Raw genomic sequence first — 23,681 nt, 5'->3', positions numbered from 1 at the left:
AATACTCAATTTTGTTATTATTGACAAAACTGTTAGTCCAAAATCTTAATCTTCTGGTTAAATGTTTTGATTTATAGAGTGTTTAGAATGGTCATCCTGTTTGTTTTGCTTAAAATTTGATTCAGTCCTCATTGTTCTTCCAAACAAACACAAACTGATGTACAAAATTCTTCCTCATTGCCAGTTATCCTAGCAACTGAATTGAAGATGTTAGCACAGAAATCTAAATCTCCTATGCTGCTCCAGTCAACCCCAAATTGTTTGCATGGTAAATTATTCACATCAGTCTACTTTGCTTAATACTCTCTGCTCAATTATGATTTAAGTTGATGGATATGTTTGGTTTTTAGTTTTTCAGGACAGCCAAAAGTCACAGTCAGTATATTTTATTGATTCTTTAATTTAATGTGAGCATTAAAGAGTGAAACCATTCAGCTAAACATAGTGAGTGTAACTTGTGGCTGTCCTGAAAAACTGTAATTTCAACAGTCACTGTTTCCCTGCAGGGAATGCTTGCTCTTGCTATGACATGCCGTCGTTGGATAAGCAGCTGCAGCAGCAAGTCGTACACTCCTAGCTCACTCATTTGCTACATAGTTTAATTCTTAATTTCTTTGCGTGTTTTTGGTACTTGCATTGTCTAATTCATAAATTTCTAGCGTATTATAGTATTTGAGAGTTGTAGCATCGCGTTTTAGTACCTGAATTGTGTAAATTCGCGTAGTCATTTGTCTTCTGTTTTTGTTTTGAATGGCCAGTGTCGGTTGGTCACAGTCAGTGTGCTCCCTGCCGTCGTTGGATAAGCAGCAGCAAGTCGTATACTCCTAGCTCACTCATTTGCTACATAGTTTAATTCTTAATTTCTTTGCGTGTTTTTGGTACTTGCATTGTCTAATTCATAAATTTCTGGCGTATTATAGTATTTGAGAGTTGTAGCATCATGTTTTAGTACCTGAATAGTGTAAATTCGCGTAGTCGTTTGTCTTCTGTTTTTGTTTTGAATGGCCAGTGTCGGTTGGTCACAGTCAGTGTGCTCCCTGCCGTCGTTGGATAAGCAGCAGCAAGTCGTATACTCCTAGCTCACTCATTTGCTACATAGTTTAATTCTTAATTTCTTTGCGTGTTTTTGGCACTTGCATTGTCTAATTCATAAATTTCTGGCATATTATAGCATTTGAGAGTTGTAGCATCGCGTTTTAGTACCTGAATAGTGTAAAATCGCGTAGTCTCCTTCCGCCGCCGAGCAGTGTGTCAGCAGTGCGCAAGTAGCAGCAATACTGCATTTACTAGGCAATCTTGTATTTTAATAACTGTTTAAATTTTGTGTCGATTTGTTTGCGCTCTCTGTAGATTAGTTCAGACGTTCTTTGCACAACAGTTTTTAGCATGGATAGGGACTGCAACTGCTGTGTTCGGATGCAGGCTGAGTTCGCATCCCTTCGCTCCCAGCTTCAGGCAGTGTTGGCTTCGGTCACACAGCTTGAGGCTGTTGCCAATGGGCATCACTGTGGGGTTCTGGATGGGGGTTCAACGGGGACGGCCAGCTCGTCCCACGCATCCCCCGATCAGACTATGACTGTGGTTGCCCAGGATACTGCCCGCATTGAGGCTGATCCCTCACCTGTGGTAGAGTGGGAGGTCGTTTCAAGGTGTGGCAGGGGGTGAAAGACATTCTGGAGGGCTGAACGGAAGGCCTCTCCAGTTTGTCTGATGAACCGGTTTCAGGCTCTGTCTCAGGCTGATACTGATCTTTGGCCTGACATGGCTGCTTGTCCTGTTCCAGAGGTTGCCCCTCAGTCTGCAAGATCCGGGTGGTTGCAGAGGGTGGGCTTACTGGTAGTTGGGAGCTCCAACGTCAGGCACGTAATGGGGCCCCTTAGGGATATGGCAGCAAGAGAGGGGAAGAAAACCAATGTGCACTCCGTGTGCATACCGGGGGGAGTCATTCCAGATGTGGAAAGGGTCCTTCCGGATGCCATGAAGGGTACAGGGTGCACCCATCTGCAGGTGGTCGCTCATGTCGGCACCAATGATGTGTGTCGCTATGGATCCGAGGAAATCCTCTCTGGCTTCCGGCGGCTATCTGATTTGGTGAAGACTGCCAGTCTCACTAGCGAGATGAAAGCAGAGCTCACCATCTGCAGCATCGACGACAGGACTGACTGCGGACCTTTGGTACAGAGCTGAGTGGAGGGTCTGAATCAGAGGCTGAGACGGTTCTGCGACCGTGTGGGCTGCAGATTCCTCGACTTGCGCCATAGGGTGGTGGGGTTTCGGGTTCCGCTGGATAGGTCAGGAGTCCACTACATGCAACAAGCGGCTACACGGGTAGGAGGGGTTGTGTGGCGTGGGCTGGGTGGTTTTTTAGGTTAGATGGCCTTGGGCAAGTACAGAAAGGGAAACAGCCTCAACGGGTGCAGGGCAAAGTCAGGACATGCGGGGACCAAACAGCAATCAGTATTGTAATTGTAAACTGTCGAAGCTGCGTTGGTAAAGTACCGGAACTTCAAGCGCTGATAGAAAGCACTGAAGCCGAAATCGTTATAGGTACAGAAAGCTGGTTGAAGCCAGAGATAAATTCTGCCGAAATTTTTACAAAGGTACAGATGGTGTTTAGAAAGGATAGATTGCATGCAACCGGTGGTGGAGTGTTCATCGCTGTTAGTAGTAGTTTATCCCATAGTGAAATAGAAGTGGATAGTTCCTGTGAATTATTATGGGTGGTGGTTACACTCAACAACCGAGCTAGGTTAATAATTGGCTCCTTTTACCGACCTCCCGACTCAGCAGCATTAGTGGCAGAACAACTGAGAGAAAATTTGGAATACATTTCACATAAATTTTCTCAGCATGTTATAGTCTTAGGTGGAGATTTCAATTTACCAGATATAGACTGGGACACTCCGATGTTTAGGACGGGTGGTAGGGACAGAGCATTGAGTGACATTATACTGAGTGCACTATCCGAAAATTACCTCGAGCAATTAAACAGAGAACCGACTCATGGAGATAACATCTTGGACCTACTGATAACAAACAGACCCGAACTTTTCGACTCTGTATGTACAGAACAGGGAATCAGTGATCATAAGGCCATTGCAGCATCCCTGAATATGGAAGTTAGTAGGAATATAAAAAAAAGGGAGGAAGGTTTATCTGTTTAGCAAGAGTAATAGAAGGCAGATTTCAGACTATCTAACAGATCAAAACGAAAATTTCTGTTCCAACACTGACAATGTTGAGTGTTTATGGAAAAAGTTCAAGGCAATCGTAAAATGCGTTTTAGACAGGTACGTGCTGAGTAAAACTGTGAGGGATGGGAAAAACCCACCATGGTACAACAACAAAGTTAGGAAACTACTGCGAAAGCAAAGAGAGCTTCACTCTAAGTTTAAATGCAGCCAAAACCTCTCAGACAAACAGAAGCTAAGCGATGTCAAAGTTAGTGTAAGGACGGCTATGCATGAAGCGTTCAGTGAATTCGAAAGTAAAATTCTATGTACCGACTTGACAGAAAACCATAGGAAGTTCTGGTCTTACGTTACATCAGTAAGTGGCTCGAAACAGCATATCCAGACACTCCAGGATGATGATGGCATTGAAACAGAGGATGACACATGTAAAACTGAAATACTAAACACCTTTTTCCAAAGCTGTTTCACAGAGGAAGACTGCACTGCAGTTCCTTCTCTAAATCCTCGCACAAACGAAAAAATGGCTGACATCGAAATAAGTGTCCAAGGAATGGAAAAGCAACTGGAATCACTCAACAGAGGAAAGTTCACTGGACCTGGCAGGATACCAATTCGATTCTACACAGAGTACGCGAAAGAACTTGCCCCCCTTCTAACAGCCGTGTACCGCAAGTCTCTAGAGGAATGGAAGGTTCCAAATGATTGGAAAAGAGCACAGGTAGTCCCAGTCTTCAAGAAGGGTCGTCGAGCAGATGCGCAAAACTATAGACCTATATCTCTGACGTCGATCTGTTGTACAATTTTAGAACATGTTTTTTGCTCGAGTATCATGTCGTTTTTGGAAACCCAGAATCTACTATGTAGGAATCAACATGGATTCTGGAAACAGCGATCGTGTGAGACCCAACTCGCTTTATTTGTTCATGAGACCCAGAAAATATTAGATACAGGCTCCCAGGTAGATGCTATTTTTCTTGACTTCCGGAAGGCATTCGATACAGTTCCGCACTGTCACCTGATAAACAAAGTAAGAGCCTACGGAATATCAGACCAGCTGTGTGGCTGGATTGAAGAGTTTTTAGCAAACAGAACACAGCATGTTGTTATCAATGGAGAGACGTCTACAGACGTTAAAGTAACCTCTGGCGTGCCACAGGTGAGTGTTATGGGACCATTGCTTTTCACAATATATATAAATGACCTAGTAGATAGTGTTGGAAGTCCCATGCAGCTCTTCGCGGATGATGCTGTAGTATACAGAGAAGTTGCAGCATTAGAAAATTGAAGCGAAATGCAGGAAGATCTGCAGCAGATAGGCACTTGGTGCAGGGAGTGGCAACTGACCCTTAACATAGACAAATGTAATGTATTGCGAATACATAGAAAGCAGGATCCTTTATTGTATGATTATATGATAGCGGAACAAACACTGGGAGCAGTTACTTCTGTAAAATATCTGGGAGTATGCGTGCGGAACGATTTGAAGTGGAATGATCATATAAAATTAATTGTTGGTAAGGCGGGTACCAGGTTGAGATTCATTGGGAGAGTCCTTAGAAAATGTAGTCCATCAACAAAGGAGGTGGCTTACAAAACACTCATTCGACCTATACTTGAGTATTGCTCATCAGTGTGGGATCCATACCAGATCGGGTTGACGGAGGAGATAGAGAAGATCCAAAGAAGAGCGGCGCATTTCGTCAAAGGGTTATTTGGTAAGCATTATAACGTTACACAGATGTTTAGCAAACTCAAGTGGCAGACTCTGCAAGAGAGGCGCTCTGCATCGCAGTGTAGCTTGCTCGCCAGGTTTCGAGAGGGTGCGTTTCTGGATGAGGTATTAAATATATTGCTTCCCCCTACTTATACCTCCTGAGGAGATCACGAATGTAAAATTAGAGAGATTAGAGAGCGCACGGAGGCTTTCAGACAGTCATTCTTCCCGCGAACCATACGTGACTGGAACAGGAAAGGGAGGTAATGACAGTGGCACGTAAAGTGCCCTCCGCCACACATCGTTGGGTGGCTTGCAGAGTATAAATGTAGATGTAGATGTAGATTTTCACTCTTTCGGCTATCTCTTGAATTATCACCAATAACAATTTCTGCCTGAACAAAAAAGCTGTTCCCTTGCACACAGTCCTCAAGTAAAAGATAACTGTCATTACTGAACATGTGGCATTGTCAAGGAAAGCCTGCTCATCATCGTACAACCAGCTGAGCAATGTAACTAATCAGCTTCATGTAGTGTTAATGTTGGACACGATATGGTTTCAAACACACAATATAGAGGACTGAATATGATTTGAAACAACAGCTAGTTTTCAAAAGCTATTTACACTGTTAGTGAATATGATTTGTTACAACCTGACTTCACAGCATGAAACATCACTTCAGAAACTGTACTCAGTTTTGTCCATTGGTGGACATAATACAATTTGAAATGAGGCTCCTCATATACAGAAACATTTAGTGGCTGTTAGATTACTTGATCCGCAGCTGAAACAGTTATAAGTGTTAGATAGTATTGTGTAGGTCACCAGTATGCTTCCCACTTCCTGTAATTACCTATCATTTAAAATTTAAAATTTCTGAAATGTTCTGGGCCTGAATATTGTGCTTCATTAGAACATTCTCTGTATGAATAAATTGGAGCACTCACTACTGAGGCAGGCAGTTCATCTCCACGTATACTTTATGGGTGCTTAATAATTGTGCTCTCAGTTTGAAGTATGAATTCCTGTTGATGACCGTGCTCTTATAAGCGATATTCAATTTTTGATTCTATATGAAACCATCTATGTTAGTAAGCTACTATCCTTGAACACAGGTTGCCTATGTAACTGCTTCCAGCAGTAACAATAATCTGATTATAAAAATTTTCGGTGATTATTAACGAAATTTAAAACTGTTAAAGTGCTGTTTTAATCTGCTCATTAAGAGATATGATTTTACATTTTTATTATTTAGCGTATGGCTAAATAATAAAAATGTAAAATCATACCTCTTAATGAGCAAATTTAAAACTGTTAAAGTGCTGTTTTAATCTGCTCATTAAGAGGTATGATTTTACATTAAAAGTTTAACACAGCAAGGCAAGTACTATTGTTAGAAATTGCATGTTCTTCTTCAGGCAGCATGGCTGATGGCACACAAATACCATGATTATATTCATGCAGTATTTGAGAATGAGAGCAATTAGTGACACAAACTTTACACATAATTTTAAACCTTCATGAAACTTCTCTTGCTCACACCCCACACAAAATGATTGAAGGAAAATGTTTATCACTTATGGTACTATATCTTTTCTGCTCATGCAGTCAAACTTCAACATCTGGAACGATGTTTTAATTCATTAATTCTTTATTACTGACTCTATTTACAACACAGTTTGCAGATAGTATTCACATATGCACCTGCAAAACTATATCACTGAATGACACATAGTTCAAGAGCTATTATGTCATAAGTAGTCAGATGCATGGAAAACTAGCGTTTGCTAAAAATGCCAGACAGTTAAACTTCAGCATCATGAGTCATGTTTTAATTAATTACTTATTTACTGTTAACTCTATTCATAGAACACTTTGCTGACAGTATCTACATGTATCACTGAATGTATTTGCAAAATTATGTCACTGTATGACAGGCAGTTCAGAAGGTAAGACGTCAGAATAATTGAGGTGTGTGAAAAACTAGCTTAAAATGGAGTGCAAATTACCCAGATGACATTCATCCAGTGTTTCATGATGAAAGCACTAAATGCCTTCCAATAAACTTTAAATTTTTCTAAACTATTTCTTGCTTACATATTTAAAGTCAGATATTCGACACATTAACTCATTTGTAACATAATTAGACATTTGAAGCTGTTTTATACATGGCAGTTTGATTATTTAAGGAATCAAGGGTTTACTGACAAATCCTAAATGGCCACACCTTTTTGAGAACACTGCCAAATTCTCTTTAAGCCTAGGTATCTCAGATCACTCTGCTCTGCTTATAGAACTAAACTTTAAAAAAGAGCTACATGCTGAGCTGAAATGAAATAAGAGTCCTGAGTTCACAAAATATGTTAAAGCATATAAAAAACTATTTAAGAAGGTTTCAAAAGCAGCAAAGGAAATGGAAAACACTAAATTCATTAAAAACCACACAAATAAATCCAAGGCAGTATGGACAGTAGTAAATTCTGAACCTGGAATCAAACCTAGCAACCAGGAAATCTCTAAAATAAAGGTAAAAAACAAAATAGTTGTACATCCTACTCAGATATCAGAAAATTTTAATAAATCCTTCATAAATGTAGCAAAATCTGATGTTGATGTAGTCTCTTATCAAGGCAATGTACATTTGTTTGGCTCAATTCAGGGCAAGAAAGAGAGCCTACTAAATTTAACAAAGTAACAGTAAAATATGTAGAGAAAACTATACCAAACGTAAAAAATAAAAATTCTGTGGGATGGGATGAAATACTTGCCAAAGTCATTAAGGCAGTAACAAATATAATAGCACACCTACCACACAGCATAGTTAATCAATCACTTGAAGATGGGCACTTTCCAGACTTACTAAAATATGCAGAAGTCAAACCAGTATTAAAGAAAGGCTCCAAAGATGATATGGGAAATTACTGTCCAATTTCTCTTCTTCCCGTGTTTTCTAAGATATTTGACATGATTGTTGCAATTCAAATCCAAAATTTCTGCTACAAATACAATGTTATCTCAAAAAATCAATTTGGATTCCAGTAAGGCAAAAATACAATTCATGCAATCAATAAATTTGTGACTAAAGTTAGTTCCACTTTGGACAAGTCACAAAAACCTGTGGGAATCTTCTGTCACTTAGCATTTGACTGCATGAATAACTCCATACTATTATATAAAATGAAAAAAAATGGAATTATGTGGTGTAAGTAATATTTAATGGAGAGAAAGCAAAGGGTTGTCATAACATCATGCAAAGGGAAATACTCCTTGAAGTGGAGAACCATCTCATAGGGCTCAGTTAGGGCCCAATCCTCTTTCTTTTTTTTATGTAAATGATTTACCCACAAATATAAATTATCATTCAGTTTTATTTGCTGATGACACATCAGTACTGGTAGAAAATAAAAACACAGAAAAAATTCCCGAAAATTTCATAGAAACTCTAGAAAACCTAGATGTTTGATTCCATCTAAATGGCCTAAAGCTAAATATTTCAAAAACACAGCTGATGCAATTTAAGACAAAACAATCTTGAATAAATGATATTCACATTATGCACAGAAGCCAGGAGCTAAATGAAACAGAGCATGTTAAATTCTTAGGAATACAATTGGATGCAAAACTATCATGGTCCTCACACATAGATTATCTAAAAAATAAACAAAACAGCCTGTCATTTGCTATGACAATCTTAGCCAATGTCACTAGTATAGACACAAAACAAGTAGTATACCATAGTTACTTTGAGTCAGTAGTGAGATACAGTATTGTCTTCTGGGGAAATGCTAGCAACATGACAAAAATATTAACCTTTCAGGAAAAAACTATCAGCAAGAGAATCTTGTTGGCCATTATTAAGAGATCTTAATACAACTAAGCATCAAATAATTTCCAGCATAGTTACAAAACTAGAAACAAAGAAAGCTTCATGCTGCCTACACACAGGATTAATCTTTTTGCACAGACTCCACAATATATGGGAATCAAGTAAACAATAAACTGAAAGACACAAATTTTAGAAAGATCGAAACTGAGGCAGTAAAAAGAAAATTGTATAGCACTCTGGTGCAGAAATGTGACTACTCTGTTGATGAATTTTTTGATAACCTGACCATCTGGACAGGATAAAAAACAATAATAATAAATAATGTTCAGATTTTATTGTGATTATATAAAAATATTATATTCCATCTATAATTTATCATAGTTATAAGCTGACAAGTCTCCTGTACATAAAATCAATGATTTAACTTGTACATTATGAGACAATAAAATTCTGATTCTGATTCCACAGATTCTACAATTTTCTGTGCTCACAGTGTGGCATATCTTATTCCAGATCTTTAATTCATGGAGTGGTTGTGCACCTAGCTCCTGACATAGGAAACAAAAGCTCTGGTATCCAATGAAAAAGCTACGTACACATGAGATCATCAGTTTGAGTGGAGTTTTGGTATTTGTTGATGCTGGGCAATGCAGTGTCATTTTATGACAAATGCTGTAGGTGGCTTAGATAGACAGCAGCCCCATGTCCACCTTTCTTGAAAGCAAAACACATAGCAACACACTGTTGACAATTCTACCAGCTGTGACTGCAGTAACATTCAGTGTACAATTTCCTTATTTTTGCTATACTTTGTGCCCTACCACTATGATAATTGCTACAGCAACAACAACAACAACAACTACTACTACTACTACTACTACCACTACGATTACTGGAATTTCTATCTGCTCTACTTGTATTTTTGCCTGAGCTGACAAAGAGGACAAATTTCTAACTACATTTCTGACTGGCTAACTTGCACTTTTGTGTGAGTGTGCTACAGAGCCTGTGGATGATGATGATGATGTCCTACCATCAGTTGCTTTTAGGGAATGATGTTGTCAAGCACTGCATAAAAAAGGGGATATGTCTGATGTCCCCCCCATGAACCATAGACCTTGCCGTTGGTGGGGAGGCTTGCGTGCCTTAGCGACACAGATAGCCGTACCGTAGGTGCAACCACAACAGAGGGGTATCTGTTGAGAGGCCAGACAAACATATGTTCCTGAAGAGGGGCAGCAGCCTTTTCAGTAGTTGCAGGGGCAACAGTCTGGATGATTAACTGATCTGGCCTTGTAACATTAACCAAAATGGCCTTGCTGTGCTGGTACTGCGAACGGCTGAAAGCAAGGGGAAACTACGGCCGTAATTTTTCACGAGGGCATGCAGCTTTACTGTATGGATAAATGATGATGGCATCCTCTTGGGTAAAATATTCTGGAGGTAAAATAGTCCCCCATTCGGATCTCTGGGTGGGGACTACTCAGGAGGACGTTGTTATCAGGAGAAAGAAAACTGGCGTTCTACGGATCGGAGCGTGGAATGTCAGATCCCTTAATCGGGCAGGTAGGTTAGAAATTTAAAAAGGGAAATGGATAGGTTAAAGTTAGATATAGTGGGAATTAGTGAAGTTCGGTGGCAGGAGGAACAAGATTTTTGGTCAGGTGAATACAGGATCATAAATACAAAATCAAACAGGGGTAATGCAGGAGTAGGTTTAATAATGAATAAAAAAATAGGAGTTCGGGTAAGCTACTACAAACAACATAGTGAACGCATTATTGTGGCCAAGATAGACACGAAGCCCACGCCTACAACAGTAGTACAAGTTTATATGCCAACTAGCTCTGCAGATGATGAAGAAATTGATGAATTGTATGATGAGATAAAAGAAATTATTCAGGTAGTGAAGGGAGATGAAAATTTAATAGTCATGGGTGACTGGAATTCGAGAGTAGGAAAAGGGAGAGAAGGAAACATAGTAGGTGAATATGGATTGGGGCTAAGAAATGAAAGAGGAAGCTGCCTGGTAGAATTTTGCGCAGAGCATAACTTAATCATAGCTAACACTTGGTTCAAGAATCATGAAAGAAGGTTGTATACATGGAAGAACCCTGGAGATACTAGAAGATATCAGATAGATTGTATAATGGTAAGACAGAGATTTAGGAACCAGGTTTTAAATTGTAAGATATTTCCAGGGGCAGATGTGGACTCTGACCATAATCTATTGGTTATGAACTGTAGATTAAAACTGAAGAAACTGCAAAAAGGTGGGAATTTGAGGAGATGGGACCTGGATAAACTGAAGGAACCAGAGGTTGTAGAGAGTTTCAGGAAGAGTATAAAGGAACAATTGACAAGAATGGGGGAAAGAAATACAGTAGAAGAAGAATGGATAGCTTTGAGGGATGAAGTGGTGAAGGCAGCAGAGGATCAAGTAGATAAAAAGACGAGGGCTAGTAGAAATCCTTGGGTGACAGAAGAAATACTGAATTTAATTGATGAAAGGAGAAAATATAAAAATGCAGTAAATGAAGCAGGCAAAAAGGAATACAAACGTCTCAAAAATGAGATCGACAGGAAGTGCAAAATGGCTAAGCAGGCATGGCTAGAGGACAAATGTAAGGATGTAGAGGCTTATCTCATGAGGGGTAAGATAGATACTGTGTACAGAAAAATTAAAGAGACCTTCGGAGAAAAGAGAACCACTTGTATGAATATCAAGGGCTCAGATGGAAACCCAGTTCTAAGCAAAGAAGGGAAAGCAGAAAGGTGGAAGGAGTATATAGAGGGACTATACAAGGGCGATGTTCTTGAGGACAATATTATGGAAATGGAAGAGGATGTAGATGAAGATGAAATGGGAGATATAATACTGCGTGAAGAGTTTGACAGAGCACTGAAAGACCTGAGTCGAAACAAGGCCCCAGGAGTAGACAACATTCCATTAGAACTACTAACAGCCTTGGGAGAGCCAGTCCTGACAAAACTCTACCATCTGGTGAGCAAAATGTATGAGACAGGCGAAATACCCTCAGACTTCAAGAAGAATATAATAATTCCAATCCCAAAGAAAACAGGTGTTGACAGATGTGAAAATTACCGAACTGTCAGTTTAATAAGTCACGGCTGCAAAATACTAACGTGAATTCTGTACAGATGAATGGAAAAACTGGTAGAAGCCAACCTCGGGGAAGATCAGTTTGGATTCCATAGAAATATGGGAACACGTGAGGCAATACTGACCCTACGACTTATCTTAGAAGCTAGATTAAGAAAAGGCAAACCTACGTTTCTAGCATTTGTAGACTTGGAGAAAGCTTTTGACAATGTTGACTGGAATAATCTCTTTCCAATTCTGAAGGTGGCAGGGGTAAAATACAGGGAGCGAAAGGCTATTTACAATTTGTACAGAAACCAGATGGCAGTTATAAGAGTCGAGGGGTATGAAAGGGAAGCAGTGGTTGGGAAGGGAGTGAGACAGGGTTGTAGCCTCTCTCCAATGTTATTCAATCTGTATATTGAGCAAGCAGTAAAGGAAACAAAAGAAAAATTCAGAGTAGGTATTAAAATCCATGGAGAAGAAATAAAAACTTTAAGGTTCGCCGATGACATTGTAATTCTGTCAGAGACAGCAAAGGACTTGGAAGAGCAGTTGAACAGAATGGACAGTGTCTTGAAGGGAGGATATAAAATGAACATCAACAAAAGTAGAACGAGAATAATGGAATGTAGTCGAATTAAGTCGGGTGATGCTGAGGGAATTAGATTAGGAAATGAGACACTTAAAGTAGTATATGAGTTTTGCTATTTGGGGAGCAAAATAACTGATGACGATCAAAGTAGAGAGGATATAAAATGTAGACTGGCAATGGCAAGGAAAGCGTTTCTGAAGAAGAGAAATTTGTTAACATCGAGTATAGATTTAAATGTCAGGAAGTCGTTTCTGAAAGTATTTGTATGGAGTGTAGCCATGTATGGAAGTGAAACATTGATGATAAATAGTTTGGACAAGAAGAGAATAGAAGCCTTTGAAATGTGGTGCTACAGAAGAATTCTGAAGATTTGATGGGTAGATCACATAACTAATGAGGAAGTATTGAATAGGATTGGGGAGAAGAGGAGTTTGTGGCACAACTTGACAAGAAGAAGGGATTGTTTGGTAGGACATGTTCTGAGGCATCAATGGATCACCAATTTAGTATTGGAGGGCAGCGTGGAGGGTAAAAATCGTAGGGGGAGACCAAGAGATGAATACACTAAACAGATTCAGAAGGATGTAGGTTGCAGTAGGTACTGGGAGATGAAGAAGCTTGTACAAGATAGAGTAGCATGGAAAGCTGCATCAAACCAGTCTCAGGACTGAAGACCACAACAACATCAACATGTCTGATGTCAACAACTACTGCCCAATCTCTCTTCTGACTGCCTTATCCAAAATTCTTGAAAAAGTAATGTATTGTCGAGTAGCTTCCCACCTGTGTAAAAATAACATTTTAACAAAATATCAGTTTGGTTTCCAGAAAGGTTTTTCAACAGAAAATGCTATATATACTTTCACTAATGAAATATTAAATTCTCTGAGTAACCGGAAGTCACCCGTTGGGATTTTTTGTGATCTCTCAAAGGCTTTTGACTGTGTAAATCATGGAATACTTCTAGATAAGCTCAAGTACTGTGGTATGAATGGGACAGTGCTCAAATGGTTTAAATCATACCTAACTGGAAGAGTGCAGAATGTTGAAATAAGCAGTTCACATAATATGCAAAAACTGGTGATTTCTCAAACTGGGGAACAATCAAGAATGGGGTGCCACAAGGTTTGGTCTTGGGTCCTCTGCTGTTCTTAATATATATTAATGACTTGCCATTCTATATTCACGAAGGTGCAAAGCTGGTACTTTTTGCTGATGATACAAGTATAGCTATCACACCCATTAGACAAGAATTAACTGATGAAATTGTAAACGAAGTTTTTCAGAAAATCATTAAGTGGTTCTCTGCAAATGGGCTCTCACTAAACTTTGACATAACACAGTACATACAGTTCCACACAGTAAATAGAATGACACCATTAATAAATATAGATTTCAATCAGAAGTCTGTAGCTAAGGTAGAATATTCAAAATTTCTATGTGTATGCATTGATGAGGGGTTGAACTGGAAAAAAAACACACAGAGGATCTGCTGAAACGTTTGAGTTCAGCTACTTATGCTATTAGGGTCATTGCAAATTTTGGCGATATACATCTCAGTAAATTAGCTTACCACACCTATTTTCATTCTCTGCTTTCGTATGGCATCATATTCTGGGGTAACTCACCATTGAGTAAAAGAGTGTTCATTGCCAACGTGTAATCAGAATAACTGCTGGAGCTCATCCAAGATCATCCTGCAGACACTTATTTAAAGAACTAGAGATCTTCACTGTAGCCTCACAATATATATATATTCACTTATGAAATTTGTTATTAAAAATCCGAACGAATTCAAAAGTAATAGCAGTATACATGGCTACAACACTAGGAGAATGGATGATCTTCACTACTCAAGGTTAAATCTAACTTTGGCTCAGAAGGGGGTAAATTATGCTGCCACAAAAGTCTTTGGTCACTTACCTAATAGCATCAAAAGTGTGACAGATAGCCAAATAGCATTTAAAAGAAAATTAAAAGAATTTCTTAATGGCAACTCCTTCTACTCATTAAATTAATTTTTTTATATAGTGAGTGGGTAATTTCCAATTTCCTCAACCCCCCCTCCCCCCCCCCCCCCCCAAAAAAATTAAGTGTCATATAATATTTTGTGGGATGTATTATCTTGTATGGACACCTTTTATTAACTTGACATGTTCCACATCATTACGAAGTGTCGTATTCATGATCTGTGGAACCAGTACTAATCTAATCTAAGGCTACCAATGTGCCAGACCTAAGTTACCATTGGATGCATATTGTGCTGCTGATGAATGAACTTTTGTTGTATCCTACCTACTCATCGGAGTGCTTAGGAAACCTGCTTTCGTGAATTGCTAGACAAAAATTCAAGCAAATCATATTAATGAATTTTATTTACAGAAAATACATGACAACACTTAACTTTGAGAAATACTGATGTGTTACGAGCAAAGGGTGACAGACAAATGAGAAATCTCTTCAGTATATACAATTCGGAATACAAGAGAAGTAATACAGTGAATGCTTCCATCCAGGTCACTGGTCTTGACACTTCTCATAGAACTTGCAGAACTGGCCACAGACAGGCAGGTGCAGTGCTTATGTTCTCTTTGCCTAGAGGGCACTGTCATTGCATCTCAGAGAGGGGTTGGTCTGTGTACAATTGGCTGACACCATCTTCACAGATTTCTCTGCTCTAATGTCCCTGACTGGCATGCAGCACTTGACTTTATGCCAGAACATTCCTGCCCCCCCCCCCCCCCCCTCCCCAAAGTGACAGACCATCATCATGTAAGAAGCTTGAGAATGGGAGGATAGGCAGGATTGTGGATGTTGCAATGAACCGGTAGCTGTGGCTGCAGGGGACATCAGGCTTCTGGTCACACCCTGCTATCCAGCCCTCGCTCTGGCAGAAACATCCCTTGGAAAATAACCAGAAGGGTATGTGTCCACCTCCTGAAGCCCACAACCAGCTGTAGAATGAATCTGATGCTGCTGTGGGGCAGGTCCAGCTCCATCAGTAGGACAAGAAGAGGCAGAGGAGGTGAAAGCTCCATCTCTACGGGGTCGTCCAACTGTGTCACAGTGACACCTTCTCATCATTGCAGTGGCCACACTGTCCTCGAGATCTGTGAATCTGAGGGAGAGACACAGAAGGATCGCCATGCACATGACAGTGGCGAATTTGATTGTGATGTCAGTGCCAAAATCTGTCGGGACCTGAAATGAGATACACGCATGCACCAAGTCGAGGAAGGATCTCGCATTGCGCCACTAGGAACCCTGTAAAACACAATATTGTGTGGCGCAAAGTGATACTTGTGGACTTCCTTTGGCACCTGATGCTAAGGAGGGTGGAGCTGATGGAGCAGTGTCTGATGGTGGTGGCCATGAAGCAATTCCACCGGTGAAGGTCCATCTCGTGGTTGTGAGTGACAGAAGGCGAGAAGCAGTTGCAATGCTTGACCCCTGGTGTGTGAGGTGCGAAGTTTGGTCATCTGCTGCTTGGAGGTTCTGACAAAATGTTCCACTTTGACACTAGACTGTGGATGGAACAGTGCACTAGATAGCTACTGTATGCCATTGCATTCACAGAACTATTCAAATTCATTTGACGTGAACTGAGGGCTATTGTCTGACACTATGATTTTAGGCAAACCTTTGAGGCAAATAATAGAGGACAATGCCCGAATTGCACTACGTGACATTGTTATGTTCATTGCCACAACAAAAGGAAACTTGCTATGAGAGTCTACCACAGTCAACCTACAGGTTTTCCAAAAATCTCCCGCAACATCTATGTGCACACATTGCCATGGTGATTGTGACTTAGGCCAAGCAGTGGAATTAGGTGACACCATACACAATAGCCAATGCCTCTTTCTCTATTTGTGAATAGTTACACTGAGTTTTGATAACACTTTTGATGTGAAAGCAATAGGCCTGTCCTTATCACCAATTCTGTGCAAAGCACTGCACCAATTCTGTAAGAGGAAGTGTCAACTTGCAACACAACCAGTTTGTCAGGATTGTAGTGAACCAAGCATTGATAACTGAGCAATGACTCTTTCAGTTTCTGTAAAGCTTCTTGGCACTCACCTGTCCAAACAAAGGGGGAATTCTTGAAATGCAATCAGTGCAATGGAGATGCGATTTGTGCAGCATTCAATATGAACTGAATATAATAGTTCATTTTCCCTAAAACTGACTGGAATTCTGTGACATTGTGAGGGTCCGGCAGGTCCCGTATGGCTAACAAATGTGACTGAAGAGGATGTACAGCTTGACTGTTTATGACATGACCAAGATACTACAACTTAGGTTTAAAAACATCACACTTCATCAGATAACACATGAAACAAAGCACACATATCTGCAATGTGTTCTTCAGGTGTACAACAATATTGTCCAAATAGTTTGAACAGTTTGGTACTTGAGCAGTCAGCTGTTTCAAATACCATTGGAAAATGGTGGGTGCGAAAGCACTACCAGAAAGCAAATGCAAATATTTAAACAAGCACAAGTGAGTGTTCACAACATACACATTTGAGATTCTTCATCTAGTGATATTTGAAGATATGTGTTGCACAAATCAGTCTTTGAAAAGTAGTGGCCAGTGCCTAATCTATTCATGAGATCCTCTGGGCATGGAAAGGGGTAAGTATCAATCACAGTTTGGGGGTTGGCTGTAGACTTAAAGTCAACACAGAGGTGAGTGCAACCTCAAGGTTTGGAGAGCAAGTGGCCTTGCCCATTGACTAGCTGGTATGGGCACAACAGCTCTGCTATCTCGCAAGTCTTTAAGTTGTCCCATAAATCAATGGGTACAGTTCTGGCCTGGCAAAATTTTGGCTGGACATTGTCTTTCATAGTAATATGTGCAACAACATTGTCTGTCTTGCCTAAACCTTCAGAAAAAAGTTCAGGGAACTCTTTCAGCAAACTAGCTACACTGTCTTTTGCATTGAATGCAGACACTGACAACACATTGTCCTGAATTTGAAAACCTAACTAATCGAAAGAATCAAGACCAATTATGTTCTCACAATCATATGATTGTAGTACAGTGAAAGTTATAGTTCACGTATGTGAGTGATACATAGCAAGCAAAGTATATTTTCCAAGAACGAGATTGTCTTGTCCATTACAAGCTGTCAGGTGCATGCTAGTTTTAGACAGGCATGGGGAGCCTAACAGTTCATATGCGTTATGATTCAGCAGTGTAACAGAGGCACCTGTGTCAAATTGAAATTTCACACGTATTCCACCACTAATACACAAGTGAACAAAAAGTTTGTTGGACTGGTGTAGCACTGAAGAAACTGTTCACTTGCTAGTTTTGCTAATGCCTATTGCAGGATTTTAATGCACTACATTAGTTACAAAATTTTTGTGAGTGAGCAGAATTCTTATGTTTGTTCTGTTGCAAACAGATAGATTGTACATGACCTTTCCTACCACAAGTGTAATACTGTGCTTGTCTTGCCAGGTAGTCTTGGTGTTTGTGCAGTGAATAGCACTGAGGGCATGACCTAATTCCATTTGCCTGTTTAGAGAGCTGTTTGCGTGGCATGGAGAACTGTTTATGTGGCATGGCACACACAAGCAGCCCCTGCCTGATGGGCAGGTCACTAGCAAGGGGTGACTCAACTCAACATATTTGTGGCTGCTCAAATTTATCAGCTGACATGACACCTGAATCACACTGATCTAGTATTTGCACTACGTGCTGAAATGATGGATTGGACTGTTTCAAAATCTGTTCTCAAAGTTTGACATCAGTGACATTGCACACAATCACATCATACAACATAACATCTGAATATAAAGCACCACAAACACATCTACATTTGCATTTCCTTGTCATACCCTTCAAATCTGTTACCTACTAATGATAAGTTTGTTCTGACCTTTTCTTACAATTGAAGAATTAGTACCTAGCTGCTACCACATTCACTTATTGGTCATAATAGTTAATTAGCGAATCTACAACCTGTTCATAGGAAAGTTCGCTTGGATTTGCATTAGGGAATAACTTCTGTATGAGGTAAAACACTGCAATTCCTACTACTGACAATAAATCATGGAGTTTCAGAGCACCTGATATGTTGTGAGCAATTATGTGGGCTTCATACTGTTGCAACCACTCGAGACATTCCTCTTGTTGTTCATGCAACTGGCAAAAAGGTGGTATGGCACTCAGAGTTACTGTAGGTGCCTGCTGCACCATATTGGTGGCTAGAGCAGTGAATAGCTGCTGTACTGTATTTAGTAAGGTTGACTCTGAAACTGAAACACCTGTGTCAGCTCTGTTGTATATATCCTTGGAGCTGTGGCACCTGAGAGGGGGTGGGAGAGTTGGGATGGGCATGTTGCAAGAGACAAATGCAATAAACAGACAATACAAGCAACATAAATAAGTAAAAAAGCAAAGAAAATTTTTGCAATGTCCACCTGAAAACACTGATTAGCTAAAACACTATAAGAGAGACTATTAAAGCAAGTAAACACACCACTGTGAAGGAAAGACACTGTAGAATTAAGGCACCAGCAAAACACAATACTCCACAAAAAAACAAAACAGTGGTGGCTGTCAGCTCTGGGTTCTTTGTACACCTCATTGCCAATGTTATATACTATCTACTTGTCAAATATGGGGTGCCTAGGAAACATGCTTTCTCAGATCACTTGACAACAGTTCAAGCAAATCGTATTAATGAATTTTAGTTACAGAAAATTAATGACAATACTTAACTTTGAGAAATACAGATGTGTTGTGAGCAAAGGGTGACAGACAAACAAGAAATTTCTTCAGTATATACAATTCGTAATACAAGAGTTATACAGTGAAGAGTAATACAGTGAATGCTTCTATCCAGCTTGCCGGTTTTGATGCTTCTCGTAGAACTGGCCATGGCCAGGCCAGTGCAGCACTTACAATCTCTTCGCATAGAGGGGGCTGCTGTCACATTGTCGTCCTAGAGAGGGGTCGGTCGGTGTGCACTTGGTTGTTGTCTTCTTCACAGCCCTCTTTGCTCTAATGTTCCTGACCTATGGGCCAGCACTTGAATTTATGCTGGACCATTTTGAATGCACATTGGGCCACTGATACAAAAAATGACAGAGACCACAGACACTGGACTATGGGAAGCATATGGAGATTGAACCACTGCTCCCAAATGTGGAAGTCCTGTGCCAGTAGAGGAACAAGTACCAAACGCCCTGTCCATGACACCAATTGTAAATAGAGCTTTGGCAGGAATATTGATCTCCCTTCCTCCTATATCACCAGTCCCAGTTTCACTATGGGCACTAACACTTAAAGGGTATAGGGAGCTTATAACCCACCATTCTTGTGGTATGGAGATGATCTCAGGGAGCAGCAGCAATATAGTTTATATGACACACAGTTCTGCCTTCGGCAGCCATGATTCAAGGGATTGTAGCCCCAAGGGTACGGCTGTTAGCCCTCTATAGGAAATAAATATACAGCCAAGCAAGTGGATTCTGCTTGTATCTCATCACAGAGGCCTTTGTTACACTGATTCTCAAATATAATTGTTACCTCAATTTTTTGGATGTTGACTGTTACAAATAATGTTTTATTGTGTGGTGTTGTTTAAGGAAATTCTGGATTTGTTTATGGGTATTAACTTGGGTTCATATTACTTGCAGTTGTAACATTAACTTGGCTACAATACAAAGTAAACACCTAAGACAAGATTTGTACTGAGATGTGGTCTTGATTGCTAAAACAAACACAATATTTTAAAAATCAATAAAATTCCTGGGAATAATCAGCAAGTAGGTGATTCGGTAGTGATAATGTATAAAGAAGTAATTCATGACAGATAATGGGCGTGCATTGATGAATAAAACCCAGCAATATAAACACAGCGTTTCTTGACAGAAAATGTCATACAAGTCAAATAATGATTGTTTCTTGAGCTATCAGTCATGTAGCTCTGAAAAATTGGAGGAAATAATAAATGGAATAAAAGATTCTTAGATAAAAACACAGAAGATACATAGTTCACAGAACTAGAGAGATGGGGCAGGAGGGGGAGCGATAAAAATGGTAAACACACATTGCTTCTTACTGCTTTGTTAGAAAAGGGAATTTCTTGTAAATTATCCATTATGAAAAGATACACTACTTGAGGAAGTTCTTACACATGCATAATACTAAACAAATGTACATTATAGTAAAATTAATAATACATCGTCAGTGTAACAATTTCTTAAATTGGATTATTTGAACTGCTTGTGCAGCTAGTGTATTAATAAAGCTTTCTCTTCTGTAGTTTTTGCATTTTTCAGTCAGTACACTTATAAATCAAAGGGTGTGGTCATATAGAGAGCATGTGAATAATGCTGTGTGAGAGTGTATGAGTATTATCAACAATAATAATAAGTTGACTGTAATCTCAGAGTCATTAAGAATGCAAATCACCAGTAACAAACTGTGCATGTGAAAGTTAGTAAAGAAACAGAAAATAATTGCTTCAAGTTGTTTGTACCATTGATCATTCAATGGTCATTACAGTAGTTTCAGTTTGTAGTCTGTATTACCTGCCGTGGTGAAGAGTGGCATGTTTGAAGACGTGGTGTTACAGTGCCCTCTGGTACAGCAAGGCACAGCTTACCATGCTGGATAGTATGTAGGTGTGAATTGTATGCCCAAAGGTTTTGTGATGTGGACATTTCACTGCACAAGGCAAGTGATACAGGTGACTTTTCATTTTCAACTTGTAAGCAATGTGATCCTTGACGTAACTGGCCAAATGCACTGCTGTCTTCATTTGGAAGTCTGAAATGAAAAATTATAAAACTTGTTTACAGGAATCTAACTCAGAGCATGTATCAAGCAAGGATGATACTGTCCAAAATACTTATATCCTATGAAATAGTTTATATATTTGTTTTAAAACCATATTATGGAGTATTCAATTATATATAACATACAAGACTAATAATGAATGGTATAGCACTTTTGTGTAGTAACTGGATCTCAAAGGTGAAAAACCTAGTCATTTTTGTTTTATAAAAACATGAAAAATTATAGATATCACTAAATAAAAAGTTATTCTGAACACCAAGATAAACTAATAACAAACTGAAATGAGAACAGGTAACTATTCTCCTACATCTGATTGATGTGTGTCACACCCTATCTGTCTCTTTCTCTGAACTATGTATTTTCAGTACCTATGAATGTTTTATTCCAGTTGTTACTTTCTAAGACATACATGACAGCACATAAAATTTCACATACACAAACACAAATGAACACTGCTTTAGTAACGGTGGGGGGGAGTGAGGTTTGGGAATGCATCAATTAGCTCCAGATGAGTGGTTGCTTACCTTCATTTTAGATTATTGTTGCCATGTTGGACTTCACATTATCATAGTAAAATGAATAATTGAAAAAAAGTCATTACTTTGATCAGTTGACTTTCATACTCCACCAGTTCCTTACCACCTTCCTATGGAATCTAACCTATTACAATTGTGCTTTTTTCTTGTTTACAAAATGATGCACAATCAGAAAATTGAGCACAGAATTGCAAATTACTTTTGATATCTATAAATAATGTAGTTAATAAATGGTAGGTAATGAAGTTACGTGTAGCTGTGTACATATAACTGCATACTGGGTATTTGGAAATTCCAATTACATACTACTAGGACTTGTAGAGGAAAGTCAGTACATAGAGGGGAGTGCATGCATAATGTTTTGAACAGGATACCATGTCCAGAAATGTACCATTTGTGTGTTACAGCCATTTGAAAACATGTTTGCTAGGTAGTTACGCAACAGGTTAATCATGGTAGGGAGTGGTTACATCAGGTTGTCTGATGTTATTTGACATCTATCCTACCTCTCTGACCTCATTCAAGCTTCATTAATGTGTCTGTAAGTGTTAGAGCAACATGGTTGAGTACACATTTGTAGAATACACTGATATGATCCTTCTGAAGCTCATAGTAACAAAAGAGCTGCTCGTCACCTTTATGAAGATCATTCTCCATAATGTCTGACTCCTCTACATACCCTTTTTGCCACAATTATACAATGTCTTCACCGTCAGCTCATGTGACTGTGGTGCTCCAAGGAGATGCTGCACATCTGAAGAGGGTGTACTGCATCACGCTGAAGAGAACATGTTAAAAAGCACACAAGCAATTTCTTTGGCTATTAACTGGTGGAACTGCAAAACAAGTGATGTACTGTGTCATGCATAATCAATTACTTGCAAAGACAGTCACATTACCAACATGTTTTCAAATGGTTATAGCACGAAAATGGTACATTTCTGGACATGGGCTCCAATTCAAAACACTATGTACTCACTCCCCTTTACAAATCTTAGAACTTTGTAAGAGTTATTTCTGAACACTTTGTGTATGGGATGATCCAAACGTCCATTAACATTTGAAAAATCAATACTTCACAGAATAATGTAAGTAGAAATGTAAAAATTTTTACACACATGCCTGAAATGAAATTTGGTTTTACTGAAACCAAAACAAAGTGCACAAAGTGACCAGCAGATGGTGCTTCATATGACACAAATGCAATAATTATCATAACAATTGATTTTTAGCAAAGACAATGCTCTTTATAGGAAATGCTCAGCATGTCAGCCATCATTCATCAACAATACCTGTTGTCAGTGGACAGTGTTGTGAGTAATACTGTGCAGTATATCAGTAAGGATGAGGAGAAATCGCTGATGAATGTTGTCTTTTAGCATCCCTAATGAGGCTGGACAGCCATGTTAGACTTATGACTGCAGGCAACCTCACAATCAATAATCAAATGTATTGAAGTGTGCAGACCTGGCAGGCCAAGCATGATGGAAGTGGTGGCTCAGCACACAATTCAAATCAAAAAATGTGTACACAAGGTCTTTCACATGTGTAGCAATATGGGGTGCAGTGGAATTCTGCATAAAAGTCATACCTTCCAGCAGGTGTTTATCAGCGAGGCTAGGGATGATGCAATTCTGTAAGATATAGGCATACCCTACACCCATCACACTGACAGTCTGAAAAGCAGCATGCACATTTCCTTGACAAAAATGTGTCTGATCATGACTGATGTGGCAAACCCACATCACACTGTGACTTTCTCATCATGCAACAGAGTTTCTACGACACTTCTGCTAAAAATTCATGATGATGCTGCAATTTGTACAGATAGCATTGGAGGGTACACCTTGGTGCTGTCCAAACAGTAGTGCATAAAATGCCAGTGTGATGT

At 39.4% G+C, this 23,681-nt stretch overlaps 1 protein-coding gene across 2 annotated transcripts in view; it reads right to left on the bottom strand.

Annotated features, from left to right (window-relative positions):
• LOC124721571 (polypeptide N-acetylgalactosaminyltransferase 16-like) overlaps positions 1-23,681 on the bottom strand; it is a 555,752-nt gene that overhangs the window by 13,509 nt on the left and 518,562 nt on the right. For both annotated transcript variants that reach the window (XM_047246612.1, XM_047246611.1), the window contains one exon: positions 20,987-21,224. In XM_047246612.1, coding sequence (XP_047102568.1) covers positions 20,987-21,224 — 238 coding nt within the window. The remainder of the gene's footprint in view (positions 1-20,986; positions 21,225-23,681) is intronic.

The sequence above is a fragment of the Schistocerca piceifrons genome, chromosome X (assembly GCF_021461385.2).
Source record: "Schistocerca piceifrons isolate TAMUIC-IGC-003096 chromosome X, iqSchPice1.1, whole genome shotgun sequence".
NCBI lineage: Eukaryota > Metazoa > Arthropoda > Insecta > Orthoptera > Acrididae > Schistocerca > Schistocerca piceifrons.
Note: the sequence above shows the minus strand (reverse complement) of the source record. Positions and strands in the feature narration are given on the sequence as shown.